This window comes from Tupaia chinensis, unplaced genomic scaffold (genome assembly GCF_000334495.1).
Source record: "Tupaia chinensis unplaced genomic scaffold, TupChi_1.0 Scaffold000226_1, whole genome shotgun sequence".
NCBI lineage: Eukaryota > Metazoa > Chordata > Mammalia > Scandentia > Tupaiidae > Tupaia > Tupaia belangeri.
This window is the reverse complement of record NW_006159701.1, coordinates 1,791,732-1,810,156: the sequence shown is the minus strand read 5'-3', so window position 1 is coordinate 1,810,156 and position 18,425 is coordinate 1,791,732. Positions and strand designations below refer to the sequence as shown.

At 52.2% G+C, this 18,425-nt stretch overlaps 1 protein-coding gene across 4 annotated transcripts in view; it reads left to right on the top strand.

Moving 5' to 3' along the window:
• Nucleotides 1–18,425, top strand: part of TPST2 (tyrosylprotein sulfotransferase 2) — a 53,866-nt gene that overhangs the window by 13,318 nt on the left and 22,123 nt on the right. For 2 of the 4 annotated variants that reach the window (XM_006147872.3, XM_006147871.3), the window contains exon 1: nucleotides 4,023–4,224. The exons of 1 other annotated variant lie outside the window; for it this stretch is intronic. In XM_006147872.3, coding sequence (XP_006147934.1) covers nucleotides 4,175–4,224 — 50 coding nt within the window. In that variant the 5' untranslated portion in view covers nucleotides 4,023–4,174. Of the gene's footprint in view, nucleotides 1–3,091; nucleotides 3,186–4,022; nucleotides 4,225–18,425 lie in introns of those variants that run through there. One more of the 4 variants, XM_014587613.2, reaches the window with a different exon arrangement.

Here is an 18,425-nt window from a genome sequence, read left to right as displayed (position 1 = left end):
TCACGCCGGGCGCGTGTGCGTGCGTGCCCAAGATCCCGAGAGGAGAATGGAGGAGAAGGGATTGCGGCGTGACCATCCCCCCTGGGGGGTGATTTCTCGCTTTCTGTCTCTATGTCTCTCTCTGTCTGTCTGGCGAGCGCACGCGCCCTACAGTGAAAATCTCTCCAAAAAAAAAAATAAATAAATAAACAAGTGGGGAGTTGTGTATTTCATGGTTGCTGTGTGGCCGAGAGGCAGGTTGGGATCACGTGGGCCCAGGAGCAGTGCTGTGAGAACGGGATTCAACCACTATGGAGCACCGACTGCTCTGCACTCAGTGAACGGAGCGTTCAGGGACCCTAGACAACACAGAATGGTGATGCCTTCTAAAGTGTTAAGTGCTGGGGACAAAAGGACAATCGCGTAGGCAAAGGGGGGTCTGGAGTGCCACCTTGGTGGGCGCAGGTTGCTGTATTAAATGGTGATCAGGAGAGGCCTTGAGAAGGTGGAACAGGAGCAGGGACAGGAGGGGTGAGGGAGCGAGCTGATGGTCGAAGGGGCTTGCAGGCAGCAGGTGTCTCCCTGAGCAGGGAGCATGCTCATGTGAGGAACAGCAAGGGCGACAGTGTGGCTAGAGAAGAGAGAGGAAAGCAAGGGGGAGGGGTGGGGCTACAAGTGAGTGGTGGGGCTGAGCTTGTTGGGTTGGAGCCATGGGAGGGTTCAGAGCCCAGGTGGGCCCAACTCCCACTGGCGTAAGAACTCTGGCTGCTCATGCAGCCAGAGGTGAGAGAGGCCTGGACCAGGATGGTAAGAAGTGGGTGCCCAGAACTTACCAATGCCCAACAGTGTGGGTGGGGAGAAGTGGAAGATTCTGGCTCCATTTTCAGGGGGAAATTGACAAGATTTGCTGCTGGGTTGCATTAGGGTGGGAGAGAGGAGGATCTGGGTTGTTTTGAGGGCTTTGGGCGTGAACAGAAAGAAGTGGGGCTGTGCCAACTGCAGCAGAGTCTGGCATGGGGTAGACCAGGCTTGACACCCCAGCGGAGTTACGGAGGGGACGGCTGGCACAGGGGCCTGGAGTCGAGAGAGACAAAGACTAGATGTGACGATCCAGGAGCCATCAGCCTGGTGGGTCACTCAGGTGCCAGCGTCTCGGAGACAGGAGGGAGGAGAGAGGGCAGCAGAAACAAGTAGGATGAAACCCTGATGACCCATGCCAGAGGCCAAGTTTGGCCCAGCATGCGGAAAATTCCTGTCCACTCCTGCTGGGGGGTGGCAGGGAGAGGAAGACCAGCAGACATGACCTCCTTGGCATCGATCATAACCCCAGTCGCTCATTTACTGAGTGTGGGGCTGGGAGGTGTCGTGCCAGATCTCCGGTGTGTGTGTGTGTGTGTGTGTGTGTGTGTGTGTGTGTGTTAGTGTGGGCTCCACGGTTCAATTCACCTTTATGTTCCTGGCGTCCGGCACCAAGCCTGGTCCTGGGAGAGCGCCCACCCGTGGGTGTTGATTGAATGAATGAATGAATGGAGGCTTGTGTCTGGCTGCAGTAACAGCCAGCAGAGGTGTGCGGGCGGCGGGTGCCCCGGCCAGCAACACCATCCCTCAGTGTTTAACATAAGGCAGGTCCTGAAACTGTTTTTGTGGCCACGGAAAGTGCACACGTCGTGCCTAAGGGCGGTGAATTTTCAGAAGATGAAAGTGCCTGCGTGGCGGTACCCAGAGCAAAAGAGAACGTGCCCAGCACCCTCTTCACCCCCCCACCCTAGATCCCGTGTGTCCCCTCTAGCCAGCCCCCTCCGTACCCCCGACGTCCATTCTGTTGTGAATGGGTGTTTGGGTGGCGTCCACTTGGGGCCTCTCAGGAAGACTGCTGCTGGGAACATCGTGTTGTGTGGTGAACAGCCGAATGCATCTCTGATGGGCATCTACTTAGCAGTGGTTATTTCTGGGTCGTCGGGAAGGTGCTCACTCACCGTTTGTTGCAGTTATGCCAGAGTGTTTTCCAAAGGAATTGTTCCAAGTTACTCTCCCATGGTGACATGGTGTATTTTAAAAAATTATTCATATGGATATATATATCCACTGCTGTGTGTGTGTATAAAATATATATGTATTTTAAATCATTGGTTTTTAATTTTTTAAAGTTTACTGATAATATTTAATTTGCTACAGGGCATATGAGCTCACCAGAGAGAGAGAGATAGAGGGAAAGTGAGGAAATCACCCCCCAGAGGGGATGGCCTCCCTGCAACCCCTTCTCCCCCATTCTTCTCTTAGGATTTGGGACATGCATGCACATGTACCTGGAGTGATTTTCAAGCTGCCAGGTCTGGGACTCAAACCGTGGTCGGCCATGTGGAATCCTGCACCTTAACTACCACACCACCTGCTGGCCCCAGACTTGAGAGTTAAAAAAAATAAAAAGGCGGGAGGTGCAGCAGGTGGCATAGTGGTTAAGGCATTGGACTCCCACATGGTTGGTTGGCCGTGGTTTGAGTCCTAATTCAGTGTCTTGAATGTCACAGCGAGTACATGTGCGTGTGTACCCAAAATCCCAAGAGGAGACGGGAGGTGAAGGGATTGCGTGGCCATCCCCCCTGGGGGCGCTTTCTCATTTTCCCTCTCATTGTCTCTCTCTGGTGAGCGCACACACCCTAAGACAGAAATCCTAAAAAAATACAGAATGTAAAATACCACAATCACCTTTATGTTGATGGTTATAGTTTGTAAGTACTGAATTAAATAAAATCTGTTGTTTTGCATTTACTGCTTTAACATGGCTGCTGGAAAATTGAGACTTCCAGGTGTGACTCACGTGGGGTTTCTGTTAGGTGGTGCTGTTATCCTCCGTGGGGCGGAGCTAGAATGTCCTGGAAGTTTTTACGCATGGGGGGTGGTGTGATTGCATTCTCTGCTCATAGGAAGGCTTTGTGACCTAGAAGACTTGAGCTACTGCCACAGAGAGAACCCCAGATGATCCAGAGGTGGGTGAGCAACCAGGCTGGGGCCAGGGGAGGGAGGAGCCTTGGGAGGTGGCCCCTCCCGGGCTGACCGATCCTAGAAAGAGGCCTCACAGCTCAGGGCTAGCAGGTGAGACCTTGGCCACTGTGGGCCTGCCAGCTTCTGGAGGCCACCAATGCAGACAGCTGCCGGCTCCAGCCTGGCCCACCTCCTGCCTCAGCTGTGGCCTGCATCACGTCCAGGTAGGACACCCTACTTCCCACTGCCTTGTCCTGCTCTCCACTTCACTAGCTGTGTGACCTTGAGCAAGTAGTGTCCCTCTTGGGGGGCTGCTGCCAGCTTTGCAGGGCCTTACTCAGGTTGCACTGAGAGCTCGGGGAAGGTCAGAGATGCCCAGGCGACATGTCCTACTGGGCTGGGTGTCTTGGTGGTGGCAGTTTAGAGCCACAGCAGGGAGGTGTGGATAGGGTCTGTCACATTTGCAAGGTGGCTTCCCCTCCCTGGTCTCTGTTCTGTGTCCCCATTTCCCTGCTGAGGCTCAGAGATGTGACGCTGCTGTCCTGGGGCACACAGCTCTGGAGATATTGACTGCTGACTTTATCAGTTCAAGGCTGCCCCCTCCGTGGGTGCTGGATCAAGGGCAGGGCGCTGCATCTCTGAGCTCACTTTCCTTGTCCATCAAGTGGGGAGGATGACGGTGGTGACCACAGGCAGCTGCTGTGGGGCCATCATAGGCTGAGCTAGCCCAAGGCCAGGCTGTAGACGGTGTGCTTGCTTACTGATGGACTCATGAGGCAGCCGCCTTCTGTGGTGTGGGGTCTGAGCCCATCCGTAGAGGGAGGAAACCGAGGCCGAGAGGTGGAACAGGTGAGAGCAAAGCCGGGGTCCCACTCTCCCCCCAGCTCCTGGCGTTACCCATTGTCCATGGTGGTGCCAGCTTGCTCAGTGACCAGCCTGGCTGTTTGTCCTGCATGACTGGACTTGAATGGGCACGGGGGCGACCTCGCCAGCCTGTCTCCTCCCTCAGGAACGCTCCTTCCTTCCCACCTTCCTGCTCCAAGCAGCTTTTGAGAGCCAGAGTGGTTGGGCAGGAAGCTGGCACGAACATTGCGGCTGCAGCCAGATTCTGAAAGTCCGAGCTGGGACAGGCCGCAAGAGGTCTTAGAAGTGGTCGGTTCCTGGTGCTGGTTGTCGAGAGACCGCAGTCAGCCTCAGTCTCCATATCTGGAAAATGGGAGGCATCGTCAGCTTGGCAAAAATAGCAACATCCGGCAACACGAAGTTAGTGCAGAAGGGGGCTTGCAGACTGCTGGCGGGAGGGCTTTTGGAAGGCACTTTGGCAACATCTATTGAAACAGAAACAGCAGCCCCAGAGCCGGCAGACCCCCTTAGGTAGCTCCCTGCTGTGCTGCTCCAGTTTTAGGGTGCATATTGCTGCCTGGGGCTGCTTAAAATGCTTATCCGGGACCTTGGGGATGGGGCTAGCAAGTTCTCTGGTGAGCCTGCAGCTCGCTAGACCCTAGCGAGGCTCTGGGGTGTCTCACCCATAGGCCTAGGGAGGCATTTCCTTGGTGATGGGGATGTCATTATGTCAGAGGTGAACAGAGTGTAAATGTCCGTCAGGATGGCCTTGACTGGCTGAACAGCGTGCCATGCCTGTGTGGGATGCTCTGGAGTGATTACCAAGAGGGAGGGCGACCTTGGGGTGTTGCCTGTTGACGTGTCTTGCCCTCTGTGAGGATGGCTGTGCCCTCTGAGGCCGGAGCTTGGCCTGCATTATTTACCAATGTGTTCCCGGTGTTAGAACAGGCCTGGCACATAGTAGGTGCTCAAGCAGTGTTTATTGGCGATGGAACACAGAGGCTGTCACAGGAGGACCTCGTGTTGAGCGAGCTGTGCAAATTCCTGTGGACTGTGCAGGCAGGACCCGGGCCTGCTTAGCCACGGCGCTGACACTGCAGCCACGGGAGGCTGACCTTGGCGTTGCAGAGTGTTTAGCTGCAACCCTGGCCTTTACCCTGGTTGTGACAACCGAAACTATTGCCAGACATTGCCTGTTGTCCCCTGAGAGGCAAAATGCCCCCCCAGTTGAGCACCATGAGTGCGATACGACAGCGTGGATGGAAGATGAGAAGGATGGATGGAAAGACGGAAGGACGGTTAGGGGGAGAGCAAGACCCTCCGTGATTCCCATTCCCATGCCCGTTTGGCCCTGACCTTGTAGGAAAAGCAGACCTGGGGCTGTTTCTGTGGTGCTAACTCCATATGGCAACCGTACTTCTAATCCTGGGCCTGGTCAGCCCGAAACATGCCAGGCATGCCCTGAGTGCACAGGATCTGACGGGGTGGGGGACGGGAGGAAGGGGATTGTGGCCTGACCAGACCCTGTGACCACCTCTCTGTGTCCCACTCCTCACGTGCTATGCACATGCTCTATCTGGAATGAAGAAAAAACTGGAAAAAGAAAAGCAGATGCGAAGGACTCCCCTCAAGCTGACCATGGCAGGTGTGCCCCGTGATCAGCAGGTGCGGGCAGGTCCCGGGAGTGCCACGCGGGAACCACTGTGGTGTGTACAGAGGCAGTAGAGCTCAGAGAGAGAGGCCTTTCTCAGGGTCATACAGCACGGTGGCTTGACCGGAAACCAGTCTTCCTGACGATGCAGCAGGGGCTGTTTCTCCCGACCTCTGTGGGCTTGTGGCCAAGCTCCTGGTTATCACACTTGTGGCTTGAGGCTGTGTGGGCTGTTTCAAGGCTCCCAGTGAATTGCCCCCTTGCTGTTCACCAGACAGGCAGGAAGCGGCGGGGCATTGCCTGTGGGAGTTGTGTTGTTCTTCCCAGCGGCACTGGGAAGCCGGCCAGAGATGTGCAGTCCCATTGGCAAAGATGGTCTCTGTGGGTGGCACTGGCTCCCAGCCCCGTGTGGCTTCTAAGTCATGCTGCTCCTCTCCTGGTCAGGCACCTGCCGTGGCTCCCCATTACCAAAGCCTGCATTTCCCTTCCGTGCTTGCTGGGTTAGCATTGTATGTCCTGGGAGGATTCTCTGTGAGGTCGCTAGAGTCCAAATGCTGATCATAGTAATAATTACAGGTCCTAGAGCACCCACTGTTTGCCAGGCCTGGTACTAAACGCTTTACATGCATTATCTTATTTAATCCTCGCAAAAGCCATATGGCGCTGCTCCTAGTATGATCATTTTACAAATGAGGACACTGACGCCCTCAGAGATTAAGTGTCTTGCCCAAGGTCACAGAGCTCGCGACTCAGCCAGGATCAGCAACTGGACCCCAGCGCCACGGTTTGTCTGTCTTTCTTCCTTTCCTTTTTTTTTTTTTTGTTTTTCTTTCTTCCTTTTTTGTTAATATTGCCAGAGGGTGTGTGTGCTTACCATAGGGGTGGGAGAACACCCCCTAGGGTGGTGTGGGAATGCTCCCACATGTAGCTGGTATGTTTTTGAAGCCACTGGGGCCAGGATTCGAACTGAGTCTGCCAGGAAGCATCCAGCGCCATTAACAGCTGGACCAGAACTGAGTCTGCCAGGAAGCATCCAGCGCCAGTAACAACTGGGCCGTGGGCTGGCCCAGAAGCACACTTTATCCGGGGACTTCATCTTGTTAGGAGAGCAAACCAGCAGGATGCCAGCAGCAGCGGCCCCGGGGAGCACAGGAAGGGGCCAGGTCTGGGTGTCAGGGCAGCTGAACCCAGGCCTGGCTGTGCGTTTACCCTGCTCTGTGACCTCGGCTGAACTGCCCTTCCTCGGCTGGTCCGGAGCTTTCACCAAGCCTGCTGCTGGCTCTGTATCTCAGGGCTCAAGGTTCCAAGGTTAGGGAATACAACTAGAAATCATCCTACTTCATTTGCTCATTCTTTTTTTAGAATTATTTTATTTTATTTGTTGTTATTATTGTTGTTGTTTTAATTTGACCAGAGAGAGAGAGAGAGAGAGAGAGAAAAGGAAAGTGAGAAAACAAGCCACCAGGGCCAGGACTTGAACCATGGTCAGCCATGTGGGAGTCCAGCACCTTAACCACTGTACCACCTGCCAGCCCTCATTTTCTCATTCTTTCACTTTGCATTGCATTGATTATATGTTCATGGTTGAATTGTTAGGACATTCCAAAAGTGAGAGGGAAGATAGAAAGTTCCAGCTTACGTTTTAGGGTGTTTCTCCCCAGAGATTTTTTTTTTTCCTACATACATATGTACCAGAATAAGATCACATAACCTTTGTTTTCAAAATAATTAAGTATTGGGGACCAGCAGTTGGTGAAATGGCTACGTCACTGGACTCCTATGTAGTTGACCATGGTTTGAGTCCGGGATCCGGTGACTTAAACTGATGCTGGGCACATGTGAGTGCGTGCCCAGGATCCCAAGAGGAGAATGGAGGAGAAGGGACTGTGGCATGGCCATCCCCCCTGGGGGGTGATTTCTCGCTTTCTGTCTTTCTTTCTATCTCTGTCTTTCTGGTGAGTGCACGTGCCCTATAGCAAAAAAAACTCTCAAAAAATTATTTAATTTTATTTATTATTATTTTTTAAAAATTTGATCAGAGAGAGAGAAAGTGAGAAAGCAAGCCGCCAGATCCAAGACTCGAATCGTGGCCAGCCGTGTTAGGAATCCAACACCTTAACCACCACGCCACCTGCTGGGCCCCAGATGACCTCTTATCATCTGGCATCTTACCGTGAATGTTTTACAGGGTCCTGAATCCTTTTTTTTCCCTTGGTTGTATCTAGCTGCATTCTAGCCGTGCCATGGAATATTTAATTATTCCCTCATTTGCGATGATGAGGAATTAACAGCTGGCATTTATGCCCTTGGCCTCCTGCCAGGCCCTGCCTTAAGACGAACGCCCCAGACATCACAGCATCCCTCTGAAGCTGGCAGTGTGGCTCCGCTGTACAGATGAGGAAACCGAGGCTGTGGAAGTTGAGCAGCCTCAGGTCTCATGGCCTGTCCCTGGCAGAACCAGACGTGGCTCCAGCCCTCCTGAGCACCCTCGCCATGCCCTCATCGTTGGGCTGCCTGTGCGGCTCACCTCCTGCGTTCTCAGAACGCCATGCATCATCTTTGAAGCAGATGCTAAGCTGAGTGCTGGCTGAGGAAGGAGGAAGACCAAGATGTCTAAGGAGAGCAGCCCTCCTGGCCAGGAGAAGCACCTGCCTCCAGGAATTTGCTGGTGCATTCTGGGGTGACATCCGGACTGGGTCAGCAGGGTACTTTCCTGGACCTCTAGGGTGTGTGCAGCCTAACCCTGTCCTGTGGCTTCTGGGGTACACTGGGGATGGCGGCTCCCGTTCCTGAAGAGTTCAGGGTGACAGGCTGCCTGCTGCAGGCTGCCTGAGTCGTTGGGTCGTCTCTGCAGCTAAGGGAGGTGGGGTCCAGTTCAGGTGAGACACTGAGCTTCAGAGAGGTGACGGGCCTCCTCCAAGGGCAGTATCCGTGTCACAGAAGCTGGGGGTGTCAGACATTCTGACCAGCCCCGATGGCATGCTTAGCAGTGTCGTTAGCCGAGCAGTGTCTGAGCTGTCCTTCTGAGCACTCCAGATCTGTCATCCTAGCCCATCCTCAGTGCCTGGGCAAAGGGATGCTGCCATCCTGTTTTACCCACATGGAAACTGATGCCTTTGGTACGATTCACATATGAGTCCTTTGGGTGATGCCTTTGGTACGATTCATATGGAGTCCTTTGGGTGAGATCAGACGTGGGGCGTCCATTCAGGCATCAGATCTGAGAATGTTCTAGCTGTTGAAGTTGAATGCAGTCCTAAGGAGGGAGAACAGAATTCCTCCTTCTCCTGGAAGTCAGCGTTAGGGAAACTGAGTCCCCAACTGAGCAAAAAGACTTGTGTAGTTGCTCAACACTTTAGCAGAATAGCTGGGATTTGAACCCGCTGTACTCTTGCCTTGGGCTAGGGAATGCTTCCGTCCACTGTACTTCCTCTTTGGATTGTCCTTAAAGGCCATGGATGTAGTGACTAAACTTTGATGGAATGTAGACTGGCATTTAGACACAGATGGGGCCAAGCCATGTTCGCTTCTTCTCAGGACCCTGGTTCCCACCCAGGGTCCCTCCCAGAGCTGAGCCTCTGTCCCCTTCCCCAAGGAGTTGTTCATGTGTCCCGTTCCATAAATCTATAGGGACCCATAGTAGGGTCTTTATTTATTTTTTTTTTTAATTTTTGCTATAGGGCATGTGCACTCCTGTGAGACAGATAGAGGGAAAGTGAGAAATCACCTCCCTGGGGAATGGCCATGCCAAAGTCCCTTCTCTTCCCTTCTCTTGGGATTTTGGGCACGCATGCACATACACTCAGTGTGTTTTTCAAGCTCTCAGGTCCAGGGTTCAAACTGTGCAGTAGGCCGTGTGAAATCCAACCGCTTTAACCTCCATGCCACCTGCTGGCCCAGTAGGGGCTTTAAATTCAGGAGTCTTGGGGCCAGCAGGTTACGTGGCGGTTAAGATGTGGGACTCCCACATGGCTGACTGTGGTTTGAGTCCTGGACCTGGAGGCTTAAAAGTCCCACTGGGTATGTGTGTGTGTGTGCCCAAAATCCTGAGTGGAGAGTGGAGGATAAGAGATTGCAGTGTGGCTGTCCCCCCTGGGAGGTGATTTCTCACTTTCTTTCTCTCTGACTCTTCTCTCACTCTCCAGCACACACACCCCTTGGTGAAAACCTAAAACAAAAGCAAAAACAAACTGCGAACCTTGCACATAACAGCGAAGCTGAAGCAGCTCAGTTCTAAGTCCCAAAGCTTTAGAGGTAGGTCTCAGTGTGTCCCTCCCTGCTCTGTCACCTGTGTGGTGCTAGGCACAGAGCTCAACTTTCCAGAGCCTCTGACTCCTCATCTGTGAAGTGGGTCCCCTGTTTCCCCTCCCATTTGTGGCTGGGAGGATCACATGACTCAGTGCTTGTAATGCCCTCGGGCTGGTGCCATCTGACCCTGAGTACATGCATTGGCGGTCACCACTGGTCTGTAAATGACAGCACACGCTATTGCCAGGAGGCAGCCCTGCCTGTCGTTTGACAGGTAAGGAAACTAGAGCTCAGAGAGCCTGAGTGAGACCCCCATCTGCACAGCCAAGAATGGCAGAATTGAACCCAGCTCTGTTGCCCCAGACTCCTCCTGTCCCCTGACTGTCCCATCTCTCTGCTGTCTGCCGTGGTGAGTGCGTCCTGGCTGCAAATCAGGCTCTGTGTGGGGAGGTGACACGTAGCCGTGTGATACTACAATAGATGTGTATTTTGGTTTTCATCCATGGCTCCTGGCCTATAACCAGTTGGCCTTTTGTCTATGCTTTCTGAAGCTTCCCAAGGCAGGTCATAAAACTCGGTTATATTCTGGAGGATCCCGCTCCCTACCCAGAAGGAAGGAATGCCACGTAGGGCGACCAAAGGATCTGAAGAGACAGGCCGCGCTGGGTTTCCCGAGGTCTGCGAGTGTCAGGTCATGCTCTCTGTCCAGTCACATGTCTGCACGGTTATCTGTGCTTTGATCATTTCTGTGCGATGAAGCCTCCAGCAGGACGGAGTTCAGGCAGCTTTGGGATAGCTAGACCTGTGGAGGCTTGCAGGGAGGACTCACCGCATGCCAGGAGGGTGGTGTAGCCCAGTTCCCTGCGACAATCTCCTGCACTCGGGGCCCTTCTAGACCTCACCTGTGTATCTCTTTATCTGTTTACTTGTATCTCTTTTTTTTAAAAGAATGATTTATTATTATTTTTTAAAATTTGGCTGGAGAGAGAGAGAGGGAAGGTGAGAAAAAAAGCCACTAGGTCCAGTCCTTGAGCTGTGGTTTGGCCATGTGGGGGGCCAACAGGTGGCATGGTGGTTATGATAAATTTATGGCCCCAAGCATGGGGCCAATAAGTAGCCTGGTGGTTAAGGATCTGGACTCCCAAATGGCTAACTGCAGTTTGAGTTCTGGACCTGGCAGCTTGAAAATCACACCAGATGCATGCTCCCTGCAGGCCCAAAATCCTAAGAGGAGAATGGAAGAGAAGGGATTGCGGTGTGCCCATCTCCCCTGAGGGGATGATTTCTCACTTCAGAATCCAAGTACGTGTGGGGGAAGGCTCCAGGAATCTGCTTTTTTTTTTTTTTAATGAGGAATCTCATCTTGGATCAGCCCTGGGGCCTAGTGATCCAGGGAGTCAGATCCCACATGGCTAACTGCAATTCGAATCCTGTTCCCTGCAGCTTGAAAAACATGAGCCTGTGTGTGCATGGCCAAAATCGCAACAGGGTGGAGAAATAGAAGAGAAGGGATTATGGCATGACCACACCGCATGGGGGGGTGCTTTCTCCCTCTCCCTCTTTCTTTCTGTCTCCCACTCTCCTTCTCTCCTCTCTCTGGCAAGCACACCACCCTCTGGCAATTTTAAGAAAAGGACTCCTTTTTCTCTTAAAGCCCACTTACGCGTTTGCTCTGTGAGAGAATTCCCAACAGGGTCCCCATGCAGCAGTCGACCCTGGCCTCACCCAGCCAGGATCGCAGGCATGCATGAGGTCCTTGTGTACACCGAGGGAGCTTGGGACACAACCCTGGGACCCTCCCTGTGGGCCTAGCCTCCAGAAGCGTTGCCTCACTGTCATCTTTGAACAGGCTGGGACTGTTCTGATGCACACTGATGTTTCAGAGCCACCTTTAATAACGACAGCGTGACAGCTCCATCCAAGTACTTTATGCCAGCCATTCATGGAAGCCTCAGGTGTGCTGTTAGCACCCCCATCTCACAGATGAAGAAACCGGGGGCAGAGAAGTCAGGTAACACCTCCCCTGCCCCTGGGCTGCAGTGCGAGGGGAGGATGGTAGTCCTATAGTCTGTGGGGGATTCCTCCAAGATGTGGATGCCTGAAACTGTGAGAGACCACACCACACCTGAGAGACCACATTACACGGTATTTTCTCACTGAGAAACATACCTGGGGTCGCCTTTTCCCTTTCTTCTTCTTTCTCTCCTTCATTTTCTTTTTCTTTTTCTTTAGTTTCTGCTTTAGGGCATAGGTACTCTCTGGAGGGGGTGGGAGTGAGAGGTCACCCCCCAGGGGGTGGCTACACCTCAATCTCTTCTCCATTTTCCTTTGGGAAATACACCTGGTGTGATTTTTCAAGCCACCAGGGCTGGCACTTGCTGGGATCCAGCTGCCTTAACCTCTACACCACCTGTTGTTAGTCCAGTAAATGTAACCTGTAAATTGGGCATAGTAAGAGATTTACAATACTGATGAAATAGAACAACTGTAACTATACTTTAATGAAAGTTAGGTGAATGTGGCCTTTCTAAAAAAAGTATTGTGAGTTTCTCCTATCTTTTTTTGGGTGGGGTGATTGCCAGAGGGTGTGTGTGCTCATCAGAAAGAGAGCACACCCTGCAATGGAGCACGGTCACCCTGCAGCCTTTTTTCCTCTGCTTCTCCATTCTGTCAGGATTTGGGACACACATGCACATGCACTTGGCGTGTTCTTCAGGCTGCAGGGACCAGGACTCAAACCACAGTGGGCCACGTGGGACCCGGCTCCTTATGCGCAGGGCTTAACTCCTCTGCCTCAGGGCCAGCCCACTGGCTTCTTAATGACCGTGGGTTACTGAAAGCACGGAAAGCGAAACTGCGGATAAGGGGACTCCTGTCATTTGCAGAGCTGGAACTCAAACCAGGGGCATGGCTGTCTAGGGTTCCTCCTTGAGTGCTCAGCAGCTGCCTCTGACAGGTCTTAGCTGGGTGTGTGCGTGCACATGTGTGATGGGTGCAGGAAGTCCTGGCCCCTGCAAGGTCCCCTTAGGCATTTCCGTTTGTGCTTACCAAGCAGGGGCTCTGCCTACATTCCTGCACAGAAAGCCCGGGGCAGGGGTGCACCAGGCGCCTTGGGCAAGGCTGGGAGGTGGGCCAGGAGGCCCAGCCAGACACTGCCCCAAGCAGCTAAATAGTTTCCCCTTTTGTGTAGTGGGTAGGGTACAGAGTTTGGGAGGTTGAGAGGTTCTGGCATCAGATTGACCTGTTTCCAGTCTGGGCTCAGCCACTTATCATCTGTGTGGCCTCTGGTGACACAGAAGGTGACACTTCACCTTCTTGAGCCTGTTTCTTCTTCTATAATGTGGGTCTGGGGGCCAGCAGGTGGCATGGTGGTTTAAGGTGCTGGCCATATAGCTGACTGTGGTTTGGGTCCTGACCTGGAGGCTTCGCTTCTCACTTTTTCTCTCTCTCTCACTCTGTCCCTCTTTGGTCAAATTAAAATAAATAAATAAAGTTAAATAAAATAATTCTTTGGGGCTGGCAGGTGGCATGGTGGTTAAAAGGGTGCTGGAGTCCCACCACTGACCGTGATTAGAGTCCCATACCTGGTGGCTTGCTTTCTCACTTTCTCTCTCTCTCTCTGGTAAAATTAAAATAAATAAATAAATAGTTAAATAAAATAATTGTTAAAACATTCCAGGATATTGTTCGTACCAGTACGTACTTAAAACTCCCAGGTGTGGGACCAACAGATTGCATAATGGTTACATCACTAGACTCTCACATGACTGAAGTTCCAGTCCCGGACCCCGCGGCTTGAAACTCACACTGGATGAGTGTATATGCATGCCCAAAATCCCAAGAGGAGAATGGAGGAGAAGGGATTGCATCGTGGCCATCCCCCCGAGGGGTGATTTCTCACTCTCTGGCTCTCTGTCTCTACTGCAAGTGCATGCGCCCTATAGCAAAAATCTCTCTTAAACAAACAAACAAACAAAAAACACCCCCAGGCATGTGCAGATCTTCTCCTGAGTCCTTACTTGGCAACAGGCAGGATGTCGGATTATTCCAAATACTTGTCTTCTGGAATTAGATAGTCATCTCTTACTCACCAAGGCTAGCCACCTGAGTCTCCCTGCTGGCCTTTCTGAACTGGGGGCCTAGAAACAGCATACATGCCAGCTTTCTTCTAAGATCTCTGCCTGGCTTTTGAGGGCTTGCCCAAGTTGCATCAAATTCGTTGGACATTTCTCAATGCAGACCAGAGGGTTGGCAAATGATGGCCCCAGGCCAGATCTAGTCACCTGCTTGTTTTTGGAAGCAGTGCATTCACGGAGTTGAGTAGTTGCAACAGAGACCGTTGGGCCCACAGAGTCAAAAACCATGCCTTCTATAGGCCCTTCACTGGGGAGGCTTGCTGACCTCATAGAGATGATAAAACAGGGCCCCAGAAAGCTCGGGGAGCAGGTGCAGGGACAAGAGCTCACTCTTGACCCAGCTCACCAAGTCCTCTAGTGTGCGGTGTTCCTTAGGCGTTGTCCACACGCTGTGATGACAGTGAACACGGCATTAAGTACTGATACATTGCTCGTGTTGACTTGGGCTGATCTTGATGGAAGTTACGTGGTTCCTCATGGTACTTCCTCCCTCGATTTTGCCACAGGGCATGTGTACTTGCCAGAGGGAGACAGAGAAAGGAAAGCCCCCTCCCCGCCTCAGTGCATGGTCATACTGTAATCCCTTCTCCTCTGCGTCTCCCTCCTTTGGGAAATTTTGGGTGCACACACATGTACCCAGCATGTTTTTCAAGCCACCAGATCCAGGACTCGAACCTTGGAGTCAGCCATGTTAGATCCAGCTATCTTAATCACCATCCCACAAAACTGCTCCTCCCCCACCATGTTCAAGTAGTGTCCAGAGCCTTGGGATTATTTTTCCTTCCCCCATTGGAATCTGGCAGACTTTCTTGGCTGGCTTCCCTCCAGAGTAGGTCAGACGTCCCTCATTCCCAGGGGCCCTGCCCCTTGGAGAGCGGTCTCCCCTGCTCTGCGTGGGAGGGTTGGGGCATGGCCTCCTGGAGAGAGGTTCTGGCATCAGATTGACCTGTTTCCAGTCTGGGCTCAGCCACTTATCATCTGTGTGGCCTCTGGTGACACAGAAGGTGACACTTCACCTTCTTGAGCCTGTTTCTTCTTCTATAATGTGGGTCTGGGGGCCAGCAGGTGGCATGGTGGTTTAAGGTGCTGGCCATATAGCTGACTGTGGTTTGGGTCCTGACCTGGAGGCTTCTTTTCTCACTTTTTCTCTCTCTCTCACTCTGTCCCTCTTTGGTCAAATTAAAATAAATAAATAAAGTTAAATAAAATAATTCTTTGGGGCTGGCAGGTGGCATGGTGGTTAAAAGGGTGCTGGAGTCCCACCACTGACCGTGATTAGAGTCCCATACCTGGTGGCTTGCTTTCTCACTTTCTCTCTCTCTCTCTGGTAAAATTAAAATAAATAAATAAATAGTTAAATAAAATAATTGTTAAAACATTCCAGGATATTGTTCGTACCAGTACGTACTTAAAACTCCCAGGTGTGGGACCAACAGATTGCATAATGGTTACATCACTAGACTCTCACATGACTGAAGTTCCAGTCCCGGACCCCGCGGCTTGAAACTCACACTGGATGAGTGTATATGCATGCCCAAAATCCCAAGAGGAGAATGGAGGAGAAGGGATTGCATCGTGGCCATCCCCCCGAGGGGTGATTTCTCACTCTCTGGCTCTCTGTCTCTACTGCAAGTGCATGCGCCCTATAGCAAAAATCTCTCTTAAACAAACAAACAAACAAAAAACACCCCCAGGCATGTGCAGATCTTCTCCTGAGTCCTTACTTGGCAACAGGCAGGATGTCGGATTATTCCAAATACTTGTCTTCTGGAATTAGATAGTCATCTCTTACTCACCAAGGCTAGCCACCTGAGTCTCCCTGCTGGCCTTTCTGAACTGGGGGCCTAGAAACAGCATACATGCCAGCTTTCTTCTAAGATCTCTGCCTGGCTTTTGAGGGCTTGCCCAAGTTGCATCAAATTCGTTGGACATTTCTCAATGCAGACCAGAGGGTTGGCAAATGATGGCCCCAGGCCAGATCTAGTCACCTGCTTGTTTTTGGAAGCAGTGCATTCACGGAGTTGAGTAGTTGCAACAGAGACCGTTGGGCCCACAGAGTCAAAAACCATGCCTTCTATAGGCCCTTCACTGGGGAGGCTTGCTGACCTCATAGAGATGATAAAACAGGGCCCCAGAAAGCTCGGGGAGCAGGTGCAGGGACAAGAGCTCACTCTTGACCCAGCTCACCAAGTCCTCTAGTGTGCGGTGTTCCTTAGGCGTTGTCCACACGCTGTGATGACAGTGAACACGGCATTAAGTACTGATACATTGCTCGTGTTGACTTGGGCTGATCTTGATGGAAGTTACGTGGTTCCTCATGGTACTTCCTCCCTCGATTTTGCCACAGGGCATGTGTACTTGCCAGAGGGAGACAGAGAAAGGAAAGCCCCCTCCCCGCCTCAGTGCATGGTCATACTGTAATCCCTTCTCCTCTGCGTCTCCCTCCTTTGGGAAATTTTGGGTGCACACACATGTACCCAGCATGTTTTTCAAGCCACCAGATCCAGGACTCGAACCTTGGAGTCAGCCATGTTAGATCCAGCTATCTTAATCACCATCCCACAAAACTGCTCCGGGGGGGGGGGGGCATATTGCAGAGCTGATGGCTGAGTGGATGTGGGGGTGGGTGCCGGACCTCCTTCCGAGATGACTCTGTGAGTGCGCGACTCAAATCCTTAGTCGGCCCTGTGTGCTACCAGCTTCCCTCTCCACTGCCCATTTTTTGGGGGGAATCCTCTCGGTCTGCTGATCTTGGAGCAATGATGCTGAGAGTTCAAATGGGTTGGAGCCCAGATCAGTGCAGTCTGAGTAGAAATTCACCTCCTCCTCCGGCTGCTGTGGGACGTCTCCGCCTCTCATCACGGGTGAGTCTCCTGAGCCGTGTCCCTAGTGTCGTTAGCTCGTGCGTGTTCTCTGCTCTCTACTAGAATGTCAGCTGCAGAAGGCGGGGCCTTTTTTGTGTCCCAGTATCCTGAGCAGTGCCTGGCACATAGTAGGTGCCTGATAACATTCGTGGAATGATTGAGCTCCCCTCCCCTTCCCTTCCTTTTCCTTCCTGCAGCTCATGGTTCCATGGAAAGAGGGAGCACTGTCCCCTCCCATCCTCCTGCTGCCCCATTTTATGAACCATGTGACACCCTGTCAAGGATGGCATCGCGGGGACAGAGCCGGATTTGGAAACTGGCTTTTCCTCTAACTAGTCGTGTGGCTTCTGCTAATCACTTCATGGCTCAGAGCTTCAATCTCTTCATTGATCAAATGGGAAGCAAAGCCCTCACTTTACAAGATGCTGCTGGCAGTGACACCAGCACGTAGGTCGCCCCTTGCTGTGGGCCAGGTGCCTTTCTCACTGTCCGGATTCCTGTGCTCCTCCCAGCACTCCTGAGGCTGGCTCTTTGTTCACACGTTTCAAGTACCCAAGAGGCACACGTGCGCTTTTTAGGAGGTTTCATTATATCCCCATTTTACAAGCAGGGAAACCGAGACTCAGAGAGGTTAAGTGACTTGCCGAGGTCACACAGCGAAGTGCTGGTGTACCCAGGATTTGAACCCTTGCAGTCTGGGCTCATATGGTGTTTGGCAGGCAGTTCAAAAGTTCCTCGTTACCTTGTTATTTTTATCATATAGGAAGACAATATGATGACACCACGAAAGTACATTTTTAGTGGAAAATATCTCCTGTGACCTAACACCACCCCGGTAGCGTTTTGAGTCTGTTTCCTCCTTGTGTTTTTTCTTACCTGTGGTGTCGGATTGCTGGTTGGTTCGGCTGATTTGGTGACTTGCTTGGCGGCCGAGTCATGCTCAGCCTACACCCATGTGGGACTTTCTCGTCCTTCAAATAGAGAACACCCCTCCACACCCCATGGGGCTGATAAGAGGGTGAAGCACGGCAGAGCATGGAGAGCCCTTGGGTTGGTGTTAAGTACACGGGGTTTAGTAAATGCCAGCCATGACCCATGATCCTCCTGGGAGAAAAGAAGGGACTTGGCACTGCGCAGTGCGGAGGCCGGGTGGAAGGGCCCAGTTGCGTGTCTCAGGTCGCCCTGTGCGTGCCAGGGGCACTCACACAGGCCAGTGATTCTGGCTGGCTGGAAGGCGGATCATGGCATGGGGACTTGTTGGGGTGCCCCTCCAATTCTCTCTCAAAAGAAATAAACTTTATAAAAGAAAGGAAAAGGGCTTGTTGACTCTCTCCCTCCCTCTCAATTGTTCCATAAATCAATGCTGCCCAATAGAATTTTTCTTCCTTTGGGGCCCGTAGGTAGCATGGTGGTTAAGGTGCTAGACTCCCACGTGGTTGACTACGGTTCTGGTCCCAGACTGGGTGGCTTTCTTACCTTTTCCCTTTCTTTCTCTGGTCAAATTAAGAAATACATAATAAACAATACAATTAAATACTTTTATTTTTCCTAGAGGGCATATGTGCCCTGGAAGGGGGGAACGCCCCCCCCCAATGGGGCATGGTCACACCACAGTCCCTTCTCCACTTCTCTCTCCCTCCTTTCGGGATCTGGGTGTGCACACACACCAGGCTTGGGACTTGAACTTCACAGTTGGCCACATGGGATCCGACTTCCTTAACC